Raw genomic sequence first — 22,767 nt, 5'->3', positions numbered from 1 at the left:
CGATATAGGACTAGTTTTACTGTGGATATAGATACTTTTGTACCTGTTTCCTCCATCATCTTCACAAGGTGCTGTTGTTCTGGGATTGATTCGCACTTTTCACACCAAAGTACGTTCATCTCTAGGAGACAGAACGCGTCTCCTTTCTGAGCAGTATGACGGCAGCGTGGTCCCATGGTGTTTTTACTTGCATACTATTGTTTGTACAGATGAACGTGGTACCTTCAGGCATTTGGAAATTGCTCCCAAGGATGAGCTACAATTTTTTTCTGAGGTCTTCTGATTTCGTTTGATTTCCCCATGATGTACTAGGTTTGAAGATAGGCCTTGAAATACATCCACAGGTACACCTCCAAATGACTCAATTTCTGGAATTTTACAAGCTGTTTAAAGGCACAGTCAACTTAGTGTATGTAAACTTCGGACCCACTGTAATTGTGATACAGCGAATTATACGTGAAATAATCTGTCTTTAAACAATTGTTGGAAAAATTACTTGTCATGCACAAAGTAGATGTCCTAACCGACTTCCCAAAACTATAGTTAACAAGAAATTTGTGGAGTTGTTGAAAAACAAGTTTTAATGATTCCAACCTTAGTGTATGTAAACTTCCGACTTCAACTGTATATATCATATACCCACCTTTTTTTCAGTGAGCATTGCTTATACTCACTTCTTAATCCCCACTGATGCATATCAAAGTAGTGTAGTGGAGGTATAGGACTAATCAATTATGTAGTACAATCTAGAAATCATGCACAAATTAACCTACACAATCGCAAAGTACGTGAAATAAATTCACATGCGCGCAGCACACATAGCCTAGTTTCAGCAGAATATCATCTGCAGGCAGCAAGACCGACTGGTTTTGGCATGGAGCTCACAGAAGAATGTCATCGGTAGCCGGTAGGGTAGATAGGAAACGCTAACTAAGGCAACAATGGGTATGCAAACCATGTATTGAATAAGTTTGGTCCAAAGGCTTTTTGTGATGCGCAAGTCAGTCATCATGTGCTGTTTGCATCAGGGGCGTGGGCATGAGTGGACCTGGACACATGCCCACCCACTTGTGAGCCAGGCCCTGCCAGGCCCAGTAAATCAGATTGAGCAAAAACAAATAAAGAATACATTAAAATACTCCCCAGATCTCCTAAGTGGTCTCCTTATGTGGTTTAAGTATTGTTGTGGACTTAGTTAGAAAAACAACAAATGTTATGTTCTATTTTAAAATAGTGTGATTGAGTGTGAAAATATATAGGAAAACTTTTCACATAAGGAGCCTTTCCATCGCTGGGTGGGCCATTTGGGAAATCTTGGCCAAAATTTGAGTACACCCACTTCTCCAGGCACCACTACACTACTGCATAGGGCTGATGGAAAGACAACAGTCAAACACAGCCTGATGTTAAAGGATAAGCAGTCCATTCCTTCGGACATAATAAGCCAGTAGGTCCCTATCATAAGAATACAAAAACACAACCATTAGGCTAAGCATTTCCCAATCGAAATTGACCAATTACAACAAAACATTTCACGTTAAGCACAAAGTAAATAGGGCTCATGGGCCTGTGATGGCAGAAGATTCACTGGCAGGATTTCTTGCACGACCTCGGCTCTGAAATCACAAAGACCCCAAAAACGTAAAAAGTCCACCTTTTTAACATGTAGTATTTCACTATCCCTCGTTTGATGAAAAACCCTTACTGCTCATGGTGACACTACTATGATTGTTTCTTCCCCACTACTCATTCCTTCCAATCTTCGCACCGCCTCAAAAAAGGAGACACGCTGGACACTCCTTACCCTTGCCACCTCATTCTCCTTCACCCTAACGGAGCATTCCAGGAACTCAGGTGCATGTTCACCTCCACAGTTGCAGCATTTCACTTCATCTGGCATTCAATACTCTTCCCTTCTGCACACACTTGACATTTATGACACTGAAGGGGATTGTGCACAAAAAAAATTATATGAGAAGGGAGAGCCTCTTCAAAGAACAGTAGCATGGATGAAGTAAATGTATTTACCATACAGGTCAGTTGACGTGCACCAACCCCTTCATCAATGTCTTCAGTAATATACTCTGCCTTTATTTCTCACGCAACCCCAGAAATAACCCCCTTGATAGGTGCCCGGCTACGAAAATCCATACAGGAAACATTCCACTCCGATTTCTTTTTGAGACTTAAAACACGCTTCTTCTGCTCCACAGACACACAAAACAATCTAAATAAGACCACTTCTCGTGTCTCTCACCGACTTCACACTTTCCTCCAACACATTCCAGATTTTCCTTGAAATGTTTCCCAAGTAGCATTGATCCAAAACCCTCATTCCGACTAAAAACGAGTCTAGTGGGTTCCTATTTTCCCACTAGAGCTTTACTTCTTTTTTTATTATTTTTTATTTTTACCCCCTTTTCGTGGTATCCAATTGTTAGTAATTACTATCTTGTCTCATCGCTACAACTTAAGCTGGGCCTCCTTGCCCCCCCCCCCCCCTTGAATCTGTCTCACTTCAGGTAATCGAACACAACACTGCTGATATCTTTCCGACAGGTAAGATCTAAACCAGGCAAGAACTTGTCCATTTAGACCAATTAGGGTTTCCAATCAATCCAATCCAAAAGAACGTGGTGATCAATGGTGTCAAAGGCGGCCATAAGGTCCAGGAGCTCGAGGACAGATACAGAGCCTTGGTCTGATGCCATTTAAAGGTAATTTACCATCTTCACGAGTGCCGTCTCAGTACTATGATGGGGTCTAAAACCAGGCTGGAGCGTTTCGTATACATTATTTGTCTTCAGGAAGGCACTGAGTTGCTGCTTAACAGCTTTTCCAAAAATGTTTTAGAGGAATAGGAGATTCGATATAGGCCAATAATTTTTTTTCTCCCCCGGGGTCAAGTTTTGGATTTTTCAGGAGAGGGTTTATTACTGCCACTTTAGTGAGTTTGGTACAGATCTGGAGGATAAGGAGCCAATTATTATGTTCAACATAGGAGGGCCAAGCACAGGAAGTAGCTCTTTCAGTAGTTTCATTGGAATAGGGTCCAGTAGGCAGCTGGAAGGTTGAGAGGTCATTACTATTTTCATGAATGTGTCGAGAGATACAGGATTAAAAAACTTGAGGGACACCATTGATCTTAGGTCCTGGCAGTTCTGTGCAGACTCAGGACAACAGAGTTTTGGAGAAATATGCAGATTCAAAGAGATTCAAACTCGCTATATATAATGATCATGATCTTTTCGTCAAAGATGTTCATGAATTCATCACTGCTGAAATTAAGGCCATCCTCTCTTGGGAATGCTACTTTTTAGTTAGCTATGCGACAGTAAAAAAAAAAATGTTGGATGGTACTGTCTTTCCAAGCTACTCGGAAAACTTCCAGTTTGGTGGAGCGTCGTTTCCTTTTCAATTCTCTGGAAGCTTGCTTTAGGGCTCGGATATTTTCTGTATATCAGGGAGCTAATTTCTTCTGACAAATGTTTTTTGTTTTTAGAGGTGTGACTGCATCTAGGGTATTACGCAAGGTTACATTTAGATCCTTGGTTAAGTGGTTAACAGATTTTTGTACTCCAACGTCCTTTGGTGGGTGGTAGGAGTCTGGAAGGGACCGTTGCAGTGTCTTGAATTTAAAAAGTTGGGCATTGTGGCAAGTGTGTGCAGACAGAATAAATATGTTGTGGAAGAGTCAGTGGATACACAGTGCTGCAATTGTGGTGGAAACCACGTTCCCGGAATGCCCTGTAAGGGTGAAGGAGGTCGAAGTAGCAAGAATCCGGGCTTTCCACCAGGTCTCCTATACAGAGGCAGGCAAATGGCAGAAGGAGCAAGTGCAAATGAGTAAGAAATGGCAATGGATGCCCCGCAGCCTGCAGAAAGTGTTGTTCATCAGTTGAGGGATCCTGAAGTGCTGAAAGTTTAGAAGGTGGATTTTGTTGTGTTTATTGTGCAGGTGATACATTGTACAAGTCAAACAAAAAGGCTTTTGGATCTCCAGGACTTTACGGCTGAAACAATGCATTATGTTTTCGTTTTTTCCCCTGTGTTTTCTGCGTTAAAGTTCCCCAGTTTTCACCCCACACAGTAGGTGGCGGCATGCACCTCTAAATACTATAGAAGAAGAATCATCACAACAACAACAACAACAAAACCTCGAAAATCGTGGCGCTCTGCACGAGGACTGACCTCGTAAATGCCTACTTAGACAACACACATCAGGTGCAGTTATAAGGAAAACGGCTATTTAACGTATACATGATTCAATTAGTGCATGTTTTATCCACAACGGTGTGATAAAATCACCCCCAAGAAGTATATATTTAGTTTTGTGAATTTGAGAGTTTGGTCAGGCGCGTTGGCGGCCATCTCCCATATATTGGGGTCTTAACAGACGTAAGCGCTGTTTTGTTCTGTACAGCAATTCAAATCGATTGTTTATCTAACGTTTGTTTACAATTTTACTAGCTAGCCATCATATGGCTTCGACTTTATTATCACCGATGGTAGATTATTACAATGATGAAGAAGAACTTGATAGTGTGGACGAGGACGATGATCGAAGCTTCAGGGGAATAGACTCGGAAGAAGGTAACGTTAGCTAAACTAGCTAGGTTCAGTAACGCATTAGTTAGCTTTAGCTGGCTAACGCGTTACACTTGTTATATTTACTAAGGAACATTAACGTTAGATTTTTTAAATATTATATTAACATTTATTTTTATTTTTTATAAACTCATCCCCATTGAACTGTAAAGGCAGTACGTTTGAGCTGACGTTAGCTTGGGCAACGATGTCGTAACGATAGCTACAGTACCCTAGTTAACTAACTAACGTTAGCTAACCACACATTATGGAAGATAGCTTTACTTTATTTGTACACTTTTACAAGGCTTTTGAACATTTTCTTTTTGAGACTTCGATTTTGGGGGTTTGGTCTATTTTCAAAGTGTAATTAAGACACTTTACAATAATAGTAACAGCTCTGTTAAATTATCCCATTGAACTTCACAGAGATTAGGCACGGAATTAAACAAGGATGCCCAATTTTTATATTTTGGGGTCACAAGTTATGGCAAAATATCAATATGTATAGTTTTAGGGGTATTCAGATACAAGCTAAAGAGAGAATATTCACAATTTGCTGACGACACCACATTTTTTTTAAGAACATAATGAAGTCAGGAAAGCTAATGAATGTATTAATGCCTTCTCACATGTATCTGGTTTATCCCTGAATATTAGGAAATGTGAAATATTTGCGTTGAAAAAATGTGACTTAAACTCATTATGTAATATCCTTGAAAAATATGTGATCACATATCTTCGTATTAAAGTTAGCAACGAGCAGAAAGAAAGGGACAACTTACATTTATCTCCTATTGTAGAGAAAATTGTAAAGAGATTTAACTGCTGGTTATTAAGAGACCTTTCTTTATCTGGACGTGTACTTTTGTCAAAATCTGAAGGTCTGTCAAGGTTGGTGTACCTCTGAGGGAGTGAGGAATGCTCTGGATTTTAAAACCTATAATCTAAGTTAAAGTGGATACAAAACTATTTAAGAAATAAGGATTGCATTTGGAATATAGTCCCAAATGTAATATTCCAACAGATTGGTGGTATAGAATTCTTGCCCAAATGCAACTTTGATGTGGGTAAGATCTCTATTAAGTTTGCTAACTTTCATAAACAAGTACTTCTAACTTGGAACCTCATGTAAAAACACAATTTTCCCCCACATAGATATACAATCTGGAATAATAAAGACATAAGATGGAAAAACAAAGACTTGTTTTTGTATAACTGGTTTGACAACAGCATTATCTGGGTTAAACAATGATTGAATAATGATGGACAACTATATGATTATCCAGAATTCATGAGAACACACAAATCCTGAGGAGTTTCAAATAGTTGTTAGAGCTCTCCCTAAAGGTGCTCTTTTATGAGAATATAACAGTACTCCAAGTGCTACTGTTGAGGATTTTGTAGCCTCAGTACGGCTAGAAGGAATTGACATTTTAAACTATAAATGTAATAACGTGTATAAAAGAAAACTCTCAAGATATTACTATTCCCTCTGCTAGAATATACTGGAATGCAGCCCTAGGACAAGTGAACTGGAACAAATTCTTGTTGTCTGGGAAATACTGTATCTAAAAAGGTGAAAGAAGTATCATACAAACTAATTCAAAGAATCTACCCTGTAAAGACCTTTATTATACAGTTTCAAAATAGCCATTGATAACGTGTACCATTTATTTTGGGATTGTTCTTATGTCAGAAGATTTTGGTTTGAGTTAAAATATTTTATTTTAAAAGAAACTAGCTACTATTAATGGTCATTTGAAAGACTCTGATATTATGTTTTAATTTGATCCAAATGATATGGACCCTGATTTAACTTTTAATTGTTCAGTTGTTTATTTTTCATGGCAGATAATTTCTCCATGAAATGAAGTGGGCGGAGAACAAACCCCTCTTCACATTTGTCTAAGAAAATTTCAAAATGACATTTAAATTCTATCAGTAAGTGTAAAAAACAAAAAGCAATTCCTATCATAAACCTTTTTGACAATTTGACAAATTGAAAATGTATCTCGATATGTAACACCCCTGTCTGTTAGGTTTATGTACTCTTGTTTGTATATTTCTGTGATTGTACTTGTTTTGTTACTTAATAGAAAAAATATGAAACAAAAAAAGATGACTGGCCAGCTTAATCAACAACAACACAGTAGTGATGGGCATTGAGGCTCTTTTCAGTGAGTCTGCTCTTTTGGCTCCCAAACGGCTCTTTAAAAAAATATGTTTTGTATTTTTTTCCAAGTCAAATAGTTTGACTATAATTGGTGTTAAAACAATTCTAATTAAATAAAATCATATTCTACCTTAACCAATCTATTTAATAATGCATTGGTTTGTTATGAAAAAAAATGCTACTAAACATTTGCTTTTAAAGTATAACTTTTAATGTATATAAACAAAGTGCATATAAATCTAACCATTCAAAATGAATACAATCTGAACATAATAATAGAATATTGCACCATATCAAAGAAAAATAAATAATGTGCAAAACTGCAGCATCCCACTTAAAACATTAAACTGGTCCCTCTTCTCTCTCTTCATTAGTGCCATGTTATAACCAGCAGCACACAGCAATGCTGACCATATTTTGCTTTTGAGAGATTTGCATTCAGAAATGCAAGCTGCCTCACTTGAGGGGCTGATGCGGTTTCTTCTCTTAGTAATTATTTGTCCTGTTTTTGAGAAGACCCTCTCGGAGGGAACAGATGTGGTCACTATTGCAGTCTCCCTGTCATGACCTTATTAGTAAGCCGTGGGTAGACAGAGGCCTTGTTCTTCCACCAGCTCAGAGGATCTGCAGACCTTTGGAGGGGCTCCTCCAAATAGGATCGGACCTCCATTATGGCATCTGCTGAGGGATTCCTTCATGCTGTATCCCCAGTTGCGCTCTCGTCAAACAGCATCCAAACAGCAGATGTTTGTGGCACTACTTCTGGTGCTTCTGCTCCCTCTTCTTCCTGTTGCCCTGGTGCCTGAGCCAACTGACTGCTGGGGCTGTCCCTCCCTGCAGCTGAGGTTATTCTTTGAAGAGCCTCCTCAATCGCTCTGGCATCACTGAAGGCTACCTTCTTAAACCTGGGGTCAAGTGCAGCGGTTTCTGATAGCACGTGATTATATTCCATTCTGTGGAACTTTCTGTCCATTGATGAACATAAGGTGTCCATCAACTCTGTCGCATGTCCTGTGGTTACATTTGCTTCTCTCTAGCTGCTGGCTGTGATTCGCTGCAGACCCTTACACAGGAGTATCATTTTTGAGGCTGTCGCATAGCTGAAAAGAGAGTACATTAACTTATTAGTTCAGGTTCATGTTTTGTCTACTGATACTACATTCTCATCTACTGCTCATATACATATATAATACTGGATTAAATAATGATGTAGTAATAATTGCTTACTGTACCTCTCCACAGTGACCTGCTCAAAGGGTTCCAGGCATCTGCACACCTCCTCCACCACCTCCCATTCCTCTTGGGTCAGAGCATCAACAGGTGCATTGACAATGGCCAGGGTAGAGATGATGGCATCCTTTGACTCAAGAAACCACTTAAACATATACAATTGTTGAATTCCACCTTGTAGTGCAGTCTTGTTTAGGCCTCAGCTCAGGTATCCCCATCTGGCGTTGTGTAGACTTTAGTTTTTCAGCACCTACTGTGCTCCTGTGGAAGTATTCCAGAGCTGCTTTCACTTTGTCCACAGTGGGCTTCATCACCTTCAGAGCATCTCTTACAATCAGGTTGATTGTGTGGGCAAGACATGGATGATGGGTCCATTTAAACATTTTCATGGCTTTGGTTATGTTAGCTGCATTGTCGCTAACACAACAGACTACTTTTTCATCTACTTGCCATTCTCTGGCCACTCAACTGTTCCTCTGCCAAGTTCTCTGAGGTGTCTGTCGCTGAACTCAAAGCAGTCCAGAAGACAGCTAGACATCGAAAAATCTTCAATGAAGTGACATGTAACCGACATGTAAGAAGTGGTTACCCTTGATGTCCAGCAGTCAGTGGTAAGGCAAACTGCAGTAACTTTTTGGACTCCTTCCCGTACTGAAGCCTGTGTGCTCTCGTACAGTTGTGGAATAAGTGATTTTGAAACGGTTTCCTGCTTAGAAATTATAGCAATAGTCTATATCCAATGTACACAATTACAAAACCTCGGTCCTCCACGATCGAAAATGGTTGGAAATCGGTGGCAATCATTTTAGCCAATGCATTATCAATTTGGCTTTGTTTTGCTACAGACAGACTTTGCCATAAACCGGTCCATAGAAGACTGAGTTGCTGTGGGTTGCAGAGTAGGCCTACTTGACTGAGTGGATACATCTCCACGTGTGGAGGTGCTGGCTCCATCACTAGCATGCTCGCTAGTTTCTCGAAGCTCCGCTACAGTTAGCTTCACAGTTGGGTGCACAGTTCGCATATGCGGGTGTAGGTTGTGCGTAGAACTGGCTTTATGAGATTTCGTTTTGTCAAATTATACACTGCTCTAACATTGTCTACATTATTAAAATGCATCCAAATGCTACTGTGCTTCCGACTCATTTTCACAGCTGTCCTTCCTCTCTCCTCGGCTGCTAAGTGTGTGACTGAGTGAGTTGGCTCGGCCCTCCCTCACGCATCTTTGGTTCATTGGTTGACACTGTGTCTGATTTGACAGGAACAACAGGTGAGGCTGTTAGTCTGAGCAGACGGTCAGAACGAATGTGTGTGCGTTTGAGCATTTAGGCCTATTTTATTTCTTTTTTTCGTTCTTTGAATTAGTTAATTATATTCATTAAAATCTTTTGATTATTCATATCTTCATTTGTTTATATTTGTATAAATAGATTCTGCTCTTCTGATATGCGAGACGGCTCCCAACGTTCACCTACCAGAGCCGGCTCTAGAGCTGACTCGTTCGCGAACGACCCATCACTACAACACAGGCTTCCGATTCGTGGGGGATCTGGCACCACGACGAGTGAACCAGAATCAGGCAGGATTTACAGGAGACGTTGAATATGGCGATTCTCCTGTTAAACGCCATATTCTGGTTCACACGAGGAGTAACGTTAGTAGCAGCTGGCAAGAAAGCTACCTGTCAGGGGGAGGAGTTAATGTATTTTTCAACTTTCATGGTTTGCATCCAAGCCTGGTTGTAAGTCTTCTAACGAGTTAACGTTACAGCAAACCGTGTTCTGGTCTGGTGGTGGACATATTGCTTAAGTTAACGCAGAAAGCGTTCATCTTGTTACCCACGTGCACCGGAGTCTCAATTCTGCAATCTGGCTCATTTAATGTTAAAATATTAGTAAAGTTAGGAACAAGTCAGGGCATGCATTAATTATCAGTAACGTTAGAACATTTGACATGTGGCAAGAAACGCCGGCTTTACCACCTATGATTTATTTGATTGGCCTGTTCTGACACGTTCTTGGTGTGAAGTATATGAAACGTGTTTTTTTTTGTAATTATCCTTGCATGTCGATGAAGGTGGTTGGATAGTTAGATTGAGGCCCGGCCAAGCTCATTAAAATTTTCAGCAATGACGCTAGCCAACAATGTTAACTGACTTTGATGGATAGTTGTTTTATCAAAGGTAAGGTCATCCATTTTAAACTGTCTAGCTAGCGTAATTTTGTCGACTAGTAGATATCTAGCTAACGTTACAGTACAATCCGCTGACAGGTAACCGGCATAACCTTTGCGCTGGCAAGCTCAGTAGCTAGGCAACCAACGTTAGCTAGTTGACTACCGAGCTAGTCAGGGTAGTTAGGTAGGTAATGTCACGTAACGTTCGGCAAAACATAGGTCAAGCTCACGAGATTGAATCTAAGAAACTCGCTTAATTAGCTAGCTATCCAAGTCTTCTGAGTGAGTCGTTGCTAAGCTAGTTAACGTTAGCTTGCCACATCACACCGCACGCCTGGAACTTAGTCTCCCAGCTACGCAATAGCAACTGTGTTAGCAAGTCAACATGCGGCAAACGTTCGGCACTCAAGGTAAACAGTTCGCTATTGAGAATTAGTTGGATGGTCAAATGAGAAACGACTAATTACATGAGTCGATAGCTTTCTGCCGTGGTACATTTCTTTCTGCGACGTTTCAACGAGAAGTTGTTGATACAAACGAGCCAGCCTGTTCGCCGAATGTCTAGCGTGCTAGTTTACCACTTTGCTTGTGACGGTAGTAGCCTGCTAAGTCAGTTAGGTAGCAAACTACCTAGTTTATCCTAAACTAACTTAGCTACCCAAGCTATATTTAAATGCATCAGTGGGGGGAAACCTGTGCTTTTATCAGCCTCCGCACCGCGTTTGTGTTTTGGTATATGTTTATGTAAGTTTAAACAAATGGCTGGTAACCGAGTCATGGGTGAAGCAAATAATGGTAACTTTACTGAGTGCAAATGTTTTTACTCGTCTAACGTTACTACGATTTCCTGTCTTTTTATGGAGGAACGCATGTCCTAAAAGTATTAATATCATTGATTTGGGAATGGGATTGACCAACGTGTTCTGAAAATGTAGTCTTGGCATGCCATATGATGTTGCCTAATTTGGTACCTTAAACCTAAAGTGTATAGCTAGTATACTTTAATAACTGACATAAGGCTTTTTTGCCCTTTTTCAGACACTGAAGACGCCAGTGAAACTGACCTAGCGAAACACAACGAGGATGACTATGTGGAAATTAAAGAACAGTGAGTTTTCCCCAAAATGCATGGTTACGCTGGATAGATTAATCAGGGCTCTCCAACCCTGTTCCTGGAGCGCTACCGTCCTTCACTCCAACTCTAATGTAGCGCACTTGATTCTAATAATTCGCTTGTTGAAAAGCTGAATCAGGTTAGTTACAACTGGGGTAGGAGCGAAAACCTACAGGAGGTAGCTGTACAGGAACAGGGTTGGAGAGCCCTGGAATAGATGAGGACATGGACCAAAATGGGATGTTCAAAATGTAGCCCGATCTTGAAGGACTAAATGTACAGATACAGTAGTTGGTTGTGATAATCATGTTTGTTTTGTTGCAGGATGTACCAAGACAAGTTGGCATCATTGAAAATGCAGTTGACGCAACTCCAAGAAGGTAATATCACTGTTTCTAATTATCCTCAATGCATTTATTTTATTATATTTTTTATTTAACTAGGCAAGTCTGTTAAGAACAAGTTCTTATTTACAATGACGCCCTACCCCTGCCAAACTTGGAAGACGCTGGGCCGATTGGGAGTCCCATAGAGTGGCGCACAATCACGGCCGGTTGTGATATAGCCTGGAATCGAACCAGGGTCTGTAGTGAAGCCTCTACCACTGAGATGCAGTGCCTTAGACCGCTGCCTTTCTCGGGAGCCCTTTAATTTATGAATTCAACCGACTCACTGGCCTTGTGGTTAGTGTCCGCCCTGAGATTGGAAGGTTGGGAGTTTGAGTCCCAGCTGAGTCATAACCAAGAGTGTAAAAATGGGACCCGATGCATCTCTTCTTGGCACTCGGCATCAAGGGGAGAGATTGGCGGCAAAGCCCTGTGATAGACTAGTATCCTGTCCATGGGGTATATTTGTACATCAAGCTGCCTCACGCTACAGAAATAGGCTCGAGCTGTTCTTATTTATTAATTTGGCCTATCCTATAATCTATTAATCATCCTCACTGTAATAACAATATTTGATTAGCAATGTCATAAATCCCTCAAAATGCTGAAGTGGGAGCTTAGCAGACCTTTATAATTTTACACAACTGTTACGATGACACCTCAGAGGTAGTGTTGTTCCTTGCAAAAATTGGTTGAATATGGACGTTACATGCTGTTTTCTCATCCCTGCAGGAACACTTCAGGAGTACCAGAAGAGAATGAAGAAGCTGGACCAGCAATATAAAGAGAGACTTCGCAATGCTGGTAAGATCACTGTGCACTGTTTTTGAACTAGATGGGTGTTTCAGTAGTTGTTTTCCACGTGTAGAGACCATATTCTTTATCATTTGATCTTGTACTCACCCAAGGATGTGCAGGTTTTGTGACAAGTCAATGTGACAGACAGGGAGTAACTGATGCTTCAGTCAACATGAGCGTTACCGTTGTGTTGTCTGTTTCCTACAGATCTCTTCCTCCAACTCGAGGTAAGACATGTTTGATATTATTACTTAACATTGTAATTCCATTGAATAATTAGCTTGCCATGATGTCCTTTTGACACAGTGAACATCCCCGGGCCTCTCCGCCTCTCTTTTTCCGTCTTTCACAGACGGAACAGGTGGAGAGGAACCACATCAAAGAGAAAAAAGCAGCGGTGAAGGAGTTTGACGATAAGAAGGTTGAGCTGAAGGAAAATTTAATTGCTGAGCTGGAGGAGAAGAAGAAGATGATAGAGAATGAGAAATTAACAATGGAGTTGACCGGCGGTAGGAGAATCACTGAAAAAGATAAAGATAACAGAGAAATCTCCCCCCCATGTGGGGATTAAAAAGAATGAGAGAAAGAGAAAAAAACTTGAGGAAGAAGACTGTAGGCTAATTTATTTCTGTTCATGCAGTGGAAGTGTTTTAGAGATGAGAGGGAAAGCTTTTAAGCCCATCTCAGATCTCAGAGCCTTGGTATTAACATGGGTGCCAGTTAAATTGGCCTAGTCTTAGATGCATTGTGTTCGCTTACTCAAAATTAGCATATTTCATGCTAATCACTCAGCTGATGATCTTGTTACTGTGCAGTAATGTTATTAAAACCTGTAAGGTCATGTAACTTTACGTACTGAGAATACATTACATATAGTTATCAATATACTGATATACATTTAATCTGTTTTAGTTATTTCTTTGAGTGTCAGCTGCAGTGAGCTCATGGTTTGTTTCCCTCTAGATTCTATGGAGGTGAAACCCATCATGACCCGGAAGTTGAGGAGGAGGCCCAACGATCCAGTCCCCATTCCAGACAAACGGAGGAAACCTGCACCTGATATCCTTTACAACTCTCTGCTTGTTTATATAAGGGTTGACCCGAGCTATGCGCTGTGCAGAATCCATCTGTCTTCAATAACAATCTGGTCTTTACTGATTTTTAGTTACAGTACACTTCCCATTTCTAATTTGCACAGATGTTATAACAGATATTGTTATTTACAGAAATATTATTTGGAGTATCTGGGTACAAATTGTGATTTTATTATGATATGAGTTGTCCTTAACTAGGCACACCTCAGTTAAACTATTTACTAACAGACGAACAGATAATGGAAGATCTGCGAACACTGAACAAGCAGCTGAAGTCCCCCAAGCGCCCAGGTTTTACTACTCTTATGATTGTTTCAGTTAGTCTAAAGACCTATTCAGCTAAAATTAGAAAAAAATACATCAAGTAATTAAAGGATTTTAGTTCAGAAAATATTATATTCATTTTAGATACCATTGTTAAATATAAAAACCTGCCCAGGCCGCGTTATAGTAAGTTAACTATTTACATTGAAATGACTAGACAGATTTTTTGTTTTGTTCTCATGCCATGTTTTCTCCCCCAGTGTCTCCGTCTTCTCCAGACCATATGCCCACCACTCCAGTAGAGGCCCCTTCACAGCGCTATGAAGCCCGCATCGAAGAAGGAAAGCTCTACTATGACAAGAGATGGTACATACAGTGCATTTGGAAAGTATTCAGACCCCTTGACTTTTTTCCACATTTTGTTACGTTACAGCCTTCTTTTAAAATGGATTAAGTTCCCCCCCCCCCCCCAAATCTACACACAATACCCCATAATGACAAAGCAAAAACAGATCTCTCCAGAGATGTTCGATCCGGTTCAAGTTTGCGCTCTGGTTCGGCCACTCAAGGACCTTCAGAGACTTGTCCAGAAGCCACTTCTGTGTTGTCTTGGCTGTGTGCTTAGGGTTGTTGTCCTGTTGAAAGGTGAACCTTCCCCCCCAGTCTGAGGTCCTGAGTGCTCTGGAGCAGGTTTTCATCAAGGATCTCTCTGCTCTGTTCATCTTTCCCTCGATCCTGACTAGTCTCCCAGTCCCTGCTGCTGAAAAACATCCCCACAGCATGATGCTGCCACCACCATGCTTCACCGTAGTGATGGTGCCAGGTTTCCGCCAGACGTGACGCTTGGCATTAAGGCCAAAGAGTTAAATCTTGGTTTCATCAGACCAGAGAATCTTGTTTCTCATGGTCTGAGGCCTTTAGGTGTCTTTTGGCAAACTAAGCGGCTGTCATTTGCCTTTTATTGAGGAGTGGCTTCCGTCTGGCCACTCTACCATAAATGCCGGATTAGTGGAGTGCTGCGGAGATGGTTGTCCTTCTGGAAGGTTCTCCCATCTCCACAGAGGAACTCTGGAGCTCTGTCAGAGTGACCATCGTGTTCTTGGTCACCTCCATGACCAAGGCCCTTTTCTTCTGATTGCTTAGTTTGGTTGGGCGGCCAGCTCTAGCAAGAGCCTAGGTGGTTCCAAATTTCTTCCATTTAGGAATGATGGAGGCCACGGTGTTCTTGAGGACCTTCATTGCTGCAGAAATGTTTTGGTGCCCTTCCCCAGATCTGTGCCTTGACACAATCCTGTCTCTGCGCTCTAAGTACAATTCCTTCAACCTCATGGCTTGGTCTTTGCTCTGACAGCTGTGGGACAATATGTAGACCGGTATGTGTATTTCCAAATCATGTCCAATCAATTGAATTTACCACAGGTGGACTCCAATCAAGTTGTAGAAACATCTCAAGGATGTTCAATGGAAACAGGATGCACCTGAGCTCAATTTTGAGTCTCATGGCAAAGGGTCTGAATAGTAAAGGTATTTATTTTTTTATATTTAATACATTTGCTAAAAATAAAAAAACGTGTTTTGTCTTTGTCATTATGGGGTATTGTGTGTAGATTGATGAGGGAATGAAATGTCTTCAATCAATTTTAGAATAAGGCTGTAACATCAGAACATTTGGAAAATGTGAAGGGCTCTGAATACTTTCTGAATGCACTGTACATACATACTGTAAAACTTCTATTAATAGCCCAGTAGTTTTTTTTCACTTTTTTCAATCACTGAACACAACAGCGGTTATTAGAGACAGGCTTCTATTTTAGCCAGGCATCTATTTCCTTAATGCACACAGCTTTTGCTTAAAACAATTTAGAAACTCAATACTACCACACTGTTTATTGTGACAGTATAAACATTGTAATAACAAATCCATCAAAATCAGACTTGGCTGCCTATCATGCACCCCTGATTTGAGCTTCAGCACCATTCTCACGCCATGTAATTGCAGTGAAATGTGTGCCAGATGCCCGGCTATTTATTTTTTAAATATTTTTTTATTTAACTAGGCAAGTCGGTTAAGAACAAATTCTTATTTACAAAGACTTCCTATGAACAGTGGGTTAACTGCCTTGTTCAGGCAGAACCCTTGTCAGTTCGGGGATTCGATCTAGCAACCTTTCTGTTACTGGTCCAACAATCTAACCACTAGGCTACCTGCCGCCCCTATTAAAAGGGACCAGCGGCTATCTGAGACTGCTTTTAATTTAATGTAAATGCATGCGAAGCTTGTTCGATCACAATGGCCTATTTTAAAAACAGAAGAAAAAGGGAATTTTCATTTAGGTTGATGAAGTCAAACTTAGTTCCACTGTGGTCCTTTTTATTGACAGCTGTTGTGGTTTAACACGGTTTAAAAACCAAAAAAATAGGGCAAAACGTGATCTACTAAACTGGTATATTATTATAGAATATTGAGTTTTTAATCCATGATGCAGTTGACTTTTATTAGCCACTAGATGGCCACACACCCTTATAAATACTATACAACAGGAACTGTAGCCCTTACTGGCTGTGTTTCTGGCGTGTCTGCAAAGGTTTTTCAAACAAGATCTTAACTACGAAATACTTAAGATGCATTATCTGCCCTCTGGTCAGTAGAGAATGGTTATGTCTTACTATCAATGAATGGTGGTAATGTTGGTCATCTGCCACCATGGATTTACATTTCACTATCATGGGGCTAGAACATGGCTTTGGCCATTCTGACAGAAACGACTGAATGTTGGCTTTACTTGGATAATCTGTTCTCTTAGGCCCCTTGGGTAGAGAGGGAGAGTCTAGCGCTCCCTGCATAGGACATCAAACGTCAATGAATAATTCCTTTTGAAGTGTGGAAATTTAAAATGTGTTCCTTTTCCATGACTCATGTAGCCTCTGATACATTTTGAAATGAGAGGGGGCTCAGGTGATGGACCACTAAGTAGTGCTGGCTGCTATCAGTCTCACTCTGTTGTTAACCGTGAAACTATATGGCTTTGGTGAGGGTACTGGATATACTACGTCCATGGGGAAATGTACTATCCACATCTACTCCTTTCAAAGTGATTACTGTCTGTTTAGTCTGTTCCACCTGCTACTGCTCTTACCTCAGGATGACTCTCCCCAGACAGAGTATATGATAATCTAAGATTACCTGGCTGGCTGTCATACGGGAGAAGCAGATTCTGTTAGATTGCCTTTAAAATTACATTAAATAGATAGTGTGTGTTTGGACACACCTACTCATTCCAGGGTTTTTCTTTATTTTTACTATTTTCTACATTGTAGAATAATAGTGAAGACATCAAAACTATGAAATAACACATGGAATAAAGTAGTAACCAAGAAAGTGTTAAACAAATCAAAATACACTGCTCAAAAAAATAAAGGGAACACTTAAACAACACAATGTAACTCCAAGTCAATCACACTTCTGTGAAATCAAACTGTCTACTTAGGAAGCAACACTGATTGACAATAAATTTCACATGCTGTTGTGCAAATGGAATAGACAACAGGTGGGAATTATAGGCAATTAGCAAGACACCCCCAATAAAGGAGTGGTTCTGCAGGTGGTGACCACAGACCACTTCTCAGTTCCTATGCTTCCTGGCTTCCAGGCCACAAATGTGCATGTGTCAGCATATGGTCTCACAAGGGCTCTGAGGATCTCATCTCGGTACCTAATGGCAGTCAGGCTACCTCTGGCGAGCACATGGAGGGCTGTGCGGCCCCACAAAGAAATGCCACCCCACACCATGACTGACCCACCGCCAAACCAATCATGCTGGAGGATGTTGCAGGCAGCAGAACGTTCTCCACGGCGTCTCCAGACTCTGTCACGTCTGTCACATGTGCTCAGTGTGAACCTGCTTTCATCTGTGAAGAGCACAGGGCGCCAGTGGAGAATTTGCCAATCTTGGTGTTCTCTGGCAAATGCCAAACGTCCTGCACGGTGTTGGGCTGTAAGCACAACCCCCACCTGTGGACGTCGGGCCCTCATACCACCCTCATGGAGTCTGTTTCTCACCGTTTGAGCAGACACATGCACATTTGTGGCCTGCTGGAGGTCATTTTGCAGGGCTCTGGCAGTGCTCCTCCTGCTCAAAGGCGGAGGTAGCGGTCCTGCTGCTGGGGTGTTGCCCTCCTACGGCCTCCTCCACGTCTCCTGATGTACTGGCCTGTCTCCTGGTAGCGCCTCCATGCTCTGGACACTACGCTGACAGACACAGCAAACCTTACATTTACATTTAAGTCATTTAGCAGACGCTCTTATCCAGAGCGACTTACAAATTGGTGCATTCACCTTATGATATCCAGTGGAACAACCACTTTACAATAGTGCATCTAACTCTTTTAAGGGGGGGGGGGGGGGGGGTTAGAAGGATTACTTTATCCTATCCTAGGTATTCCTTAAAGAGGTGGGGTTTCAGGTGTCTCCGGAAGGTGGTGATTGACTCCGCTGACCTGGCGTCGTGAGGGATTTTGTTCCACCATTGGGGTGCCAGAGCAGCGAACAGTTTTGACTGGGCTGAGCGGGAACTGTACTTCCTCAGAGGTAGGGAGGCGAGCAGGCCAGAGGTGGATGAACGCAGTGCCCTTGTTTGGGTGTAGGGCCTGATCAGAGCCTGAAGGTACGGAGGTGCCGTTAAACCTTCTTGCCACAGCTCGCATTGATGTGCCATCCTGGATGAGCTGCACTACCTGAGCCACTTGTGTGGGTTGTAGACTCCGTCTCATGCTACCACTTGAGTGAGAGCACCGCCAGCATTCAAAAGTGACCAAAACATCAGCCAGGAAGCATAGGAACTGAGAAGTGGTCTGTGGTCACCACCTGCAGAATCACTCCTTTATTGGGGGTGTCTTGCTAACTGCCTATTATTTCCACCTTTTGTCTATTCCATTTGCACAACAGCATGTGAAATGTATTGTCAATCAGTGTTGCTTCCTAAGTGGACAGTTTGATTTCACAGAAGTGTGATTGACTTGGAGTTACATTGTGTTGTTTAAGTGTTCCCTTTATTTTTTTGAGCAGTGTATATTTGAGATTCTTCAAAGTAGCCACCGTTTGCCTTGACAGCTTTGCACACACTTGGAATTCTCAACCAACTTCATGAGGTAGTCACCTAGAATGCATTTCATTCAACAGGTGTGCCTTAAGTTAATTTGTGGAATTTGTTTACTTAGTGTGTTTGAGCCAATCAATTGTGTTGTGACAGCCCTGTTTGGTAAAAGACTTAAGTCCGTATTTGGGCAAGAACAGCTTAAATAAGCAAAACGAAACGACAGTCCATTACTTTAAGACATGGTCAGTCAATCTGAAAAATTTCAACTTTTTAAAGTTTCTTCAAGTGCAGTTGCAAAAACCAAGCTCTATGATTGAAACTGGCTCTCGTGAGGACCGCCACAGGAAAGGAAGACCCAGCGTTAACTCTGCTGCAGAGGATATGTTCATTAGTTACCAGCCTCAGAAATTGCAGCTCAAATAAGTGTGTCAGAGTTCAATTAACAGACACATCTCAACTGTTCAGTGGTGACTGAATGAATCAGGCCTTCATGGTTGAGTTGCTGCAAAGAAACCACTACTAAAGGTCACCAATAAGAAGAGACTTGCTTGGGCCAAGAAACACGAGCAATGGACATTAGACCGGTGTAAAGCTGTCCTTTGGTCTGAGTCCAAATTTGACATTTTTGGTTCCAACTACTGTGTTATTGTGAGAAGCAGAGTAGGTGAGCGGATGATCTCCACATGTGTGGTTCCCACCGTGAAGCATGGCGGAGGTCTGATGGTGCTTTGCTGGTGACACTGTGATTTATTTAGAATTCAAGGCACACTTAACCAGCATGGCTACCACAGCATTCTGTAGCTATACGCCATCCCATCTGGTTTGTGCTTAGTACCACTATCATTTGTTTTTCAACAGGACAATGACCCAACACACCTCCAGGCTGTGTAAGGGATATTTGCCCAAGAAGGAGTGATGGAGGGCAGCATCAGATGACGTGGCCTCCACAATCACCCGACCTCAGCCGAATTGAGATGAGTAGGACCGCGGAGTGGCGGAAAAGCAGCCAACAAGCGCTCAGCATATGTGGGTACTTCTTCAAGACTGTTGGAAAAGCATTCCAGGTGAAGCTGGTTGTGAGAATGCCAAGTGTGCAAAGCTGTCATCAAGGCAAAGGGTGGTTACTTTGAAGTATATTCAACAAAACAAAATATATTTTATTTTTAACACTTTTCTGGTTACTACATGATTCCATATGTTTTGATGACGTCACTATTATTCTATAATGTAGAAAATAGTAATAATAAAGGAAAAACCCTTGAATGAGTAGGTGTCCAAACCTTTGACTGGTACTGTATGACATTCTTACCTGAATGGACTGATCCCTGCTCTTACCCCCTCACTCAATGTCAGTCGATTAAACATTAGAGGAACTACTTTTAAATATTTTGCCGTTTTAATTTAAATATCCGTGTTTTTTAAGGACACTGCTTAGAAATGTCTGAAATGGCTATTGACGACAAGGTAAGATAATGATCATACATTCATTTCCAGCATGAGAAGTGTTTAATTGCTAATGTTTTTTGGCTCATGTAGTTTTGTTCTTGTCTTGACCCTGTCAGGTACCATAAGGGCCAAGCCATCTACCTGGAGTCCAAAGAGAATACCAAGATCAGCTGTGTCATCAGCTCTGTGGGAACAAACGAGGTGGGTGTCAGACCCTTATCGCCACTAGCCTGGTCTAAGATATTTGTGCTGTCTTTAGTCATTGCATACTACACTGAACAAAAATATAAACGCAACATGTAAAGTGTTAGTCCCATGTTTTATGAGCTGAAATAAAAGATCCCAGAAATGTTCCATACTCACTAAAAGCTTATTTCTCTCAAACTTTGTTTACAAATTTGTTAACATCTCTGTTAGTGAGCATTTCTCCTTTGCCAAGATAATCCATCCACATGACAGGTGTGGCATATCAAGAAGCTGATTAAACAGCACAATCATTACAGATGCACCTTTTGCTGGGGACAATGAAAAGCCTCTCTAAAATGTGCAGTTTTGTCACAGAACACAATGGTACAGATGTCTCAACTTTTAAGGGTGTGTGCAATTGTCATGCTGACTTCAGGAATGTCCACCAGAGTTGTTGCCAGAGAATGTAATGTTAATTTCTCTACCATAAGCCACCTCCAATGTCATTTTAGAAAGTTTGGCAGTATGTCCAACCGGCCTCACAACCGTAGACCATTTGTAACCATGTTAGCCCAGGACCTCCACATTTGGCTTCTTCACCTGCGGGATGGTCTGAGACCAGCCATCCGGACAGTTGATAAAACTGTGGGTTTGCAAAACCAAATAATTTCTGCACGAACCGTCTCAGTGAAGCTCATCTGCGTATTCGTCGTCCTCACCAGGGTCTTGACCTAAAATACTTCAGTGGGCAAATGCTCACCTTCGATGGCCACTGGCATGCTGGGGAAGTGTGTTCTTCACGATGAATCCCGGTTCAACTGTACCGGGCAGGTGGCAGACAGCTTGTATGGTGTTGTGTGGGTGAGAGGTTTCCTGATGTCAACAACGTGAACAGAGTGCCCATGGTTATGGTATGTCCAGGCATAAGCTACAGACAATGAACAGAATAGCATTTTATCAATGGCAATTTTAATGCACAGAGATACTGTGACGAGATCCTGAGGCCCATGTCGTGCCATTCATCCTCCGCCATCACCTCATGTTTCAGCATAAAATGTACAGCCCCATGTCGCAAGGGTCTGAACACAATTCCTGGAAGCTGAAAATGTCCCAGTTCTTCCATGGCCTGCATACTAACCAGACATGTCACCCGTTGAGCATGTTTGGGATGCTCTGGATCAATGTACAACAGCAGTTACCGCCAATATCCAGCAACTAAGCACAGCCATTGAAGAGGAGCGGGACAACATTCCACAGGCCTCGATCAACAGCCTGATCAACTCTATTTGAAGGAGATGTTGCATGAGGCAAGAGCTGGTCACACCAGATTCTGACTGTTTTTTGGATCCACGGCCCTACATTTAAGGTATCTGTGACCCACATGCATATCTGTATTCCCAGTCATATGAAATCCATAGATCAGGGCCTAATTCATTTAAATTGACAGATTTTCCCTTATGAACTGTAACACAGTAAAATCTTTGAAATTGTTTCATGTTGCGTTTTTATTTTTGTTCAGTGTAGTTTGCACGACGGCACAAACTGATCTGGTGCCAGGCTACACAGCTATGCAGTTTAGTCGTATGTCTTCTACAGTTTAGGAATCTTAGACTGCATGACTTAAAATGCTGTGGAATGTTAGGAATTGTGACATTTTGATTTTTGCTGCTTTTTCATCCACTGAACTTGTGATTTTCCCCCCTACAGATGTTCTTTCTTATTGCCGGAGAGCTAATGAGTTATTTGTTCTGTTTTCCCCTCACAGATCTGGGTGAGGAAGACCAGTGACAGCACAAAGATGAGGATCTACCTCGGACAACTGCAGAGAGGAGCGTTTGTCATCCGACGGCGGTCGGCGGCATAGAACACATGCCTCTTTCTTCTGTTTCTCCATCCATCTCTATAGCATCTTCCTCGTTCTATCCCTTTTTCTAAGTAAAGTTTGTGGCTTCCCTCATGTTGATCCCCGTCCTACTGTGTGCCTGAGGAAGTTTCCTTAATGACTTCCTGATGTTTCAACTAGGGATGCACCGATATAACATTTTTGTCCAATATCAATATTTTCCTTGCCAAATAAACCGATACCCGATATTTAAAAAAAATGCTGCCTTTTAAGCATTCTAGTACAGTTAAATAGTTAACACGCACATGGGCGCAGTGGTCTAAGGCACTATATCTCAGTGCAAGTGGTGTCACTACAGTCTTATTACATCTG

The 22,767-nt window shown here is 41.6% G+C and overlaps 1 protein-coding gene across 3 annotated transcripts; it reads left to right on the top strand.

Moving 5' to 3' along the window:
- Positions 1-4,352: 4,352 nt before the first annotated feature.
- suds3 (SDS3 homolog, SIN3A corepressor complex component) lies at positions 4,353-22,654 on the top strand. Of its 3 annotated transcripts, none has more exons than XM_071402467.1 (11): positions 4,353-4,593; positions 11,207-11,276; positions 11,607-11,662; positions 12,401-12,472; positions 12,674-12,693; positions 12,819-12,975; positions 13,430-13,525; positions 13,765-13,851; positions 14,085-14,190; positions 20,483-20,567; positions 22,318-22,654. In XM_071402467.1, exons 1-11 carry the CDS (start codon positions 4,482-4,484, stop codon positions 22,414-22,416), a joined length of 960 nt encoding a protein of 319 aa, XP_071258568.1. In that variant the 5' UTR covers positions 4,353-4,481; the 3' UTR covers positions 22,417-22,654. The 3 variants fall into 3 exon arrangements, with proteins under 3 accessions (XP_071258568.1, XP_071258571.1, XP_071258570.1); XM_071402470.1 differs by lacking the exon at positions 4,353-4,593 and adding an exon at positions 9,762-10,175; XM_071402469.1 differs by lacking the exon at positions 4,353-4,593 and adding an exon at positions 10,257-10,578.
- Positions 22,655-22,767: the final 113 nt, after the last annotated feature.

Source organism: Salvelinus alpinus, chromosome 5, assembly GCF_045679555.1.
Source record: "Salvelinus alpinus chromosome 5, SLU_Salpinus.1, whole genome shotgun sequence".
Classification (NCBI taxonomy): Eukaryota; Metazoa; Chordata; class Actinopteri; order Salmoniformes; family Salmonidae; genus Salvelinus; species Salvelinus alpinus.
This window is presented reverse-complemented; position numbering and strand designations above follow the sequence as displayed.

Excerpts from the sequence above, each read along its gene's own strand:
- suds3 (XM_071402467.1), top strand. The coding sequence starts at position 4,482 with ATGGCTTCGACTTTATTATCACCGATGGTAGATTATTACAATGATGAA. Across the intron at positions 13,526-13,764 it reads ACGGAGGAAACCTGCACCTG|CTCAGTTAAACTATTTACTA; the intron begins ATATCCTTTACA and ends AACTAGGCACAC. Across the intron at positions 20,568-22,317 it reads GCTCTGTGGGAACAAACGAG|ATCTGGGTGAGGAAGACCAG; the intron begins GTGGGTGTCAGA and ends TTCCCCTCACAG.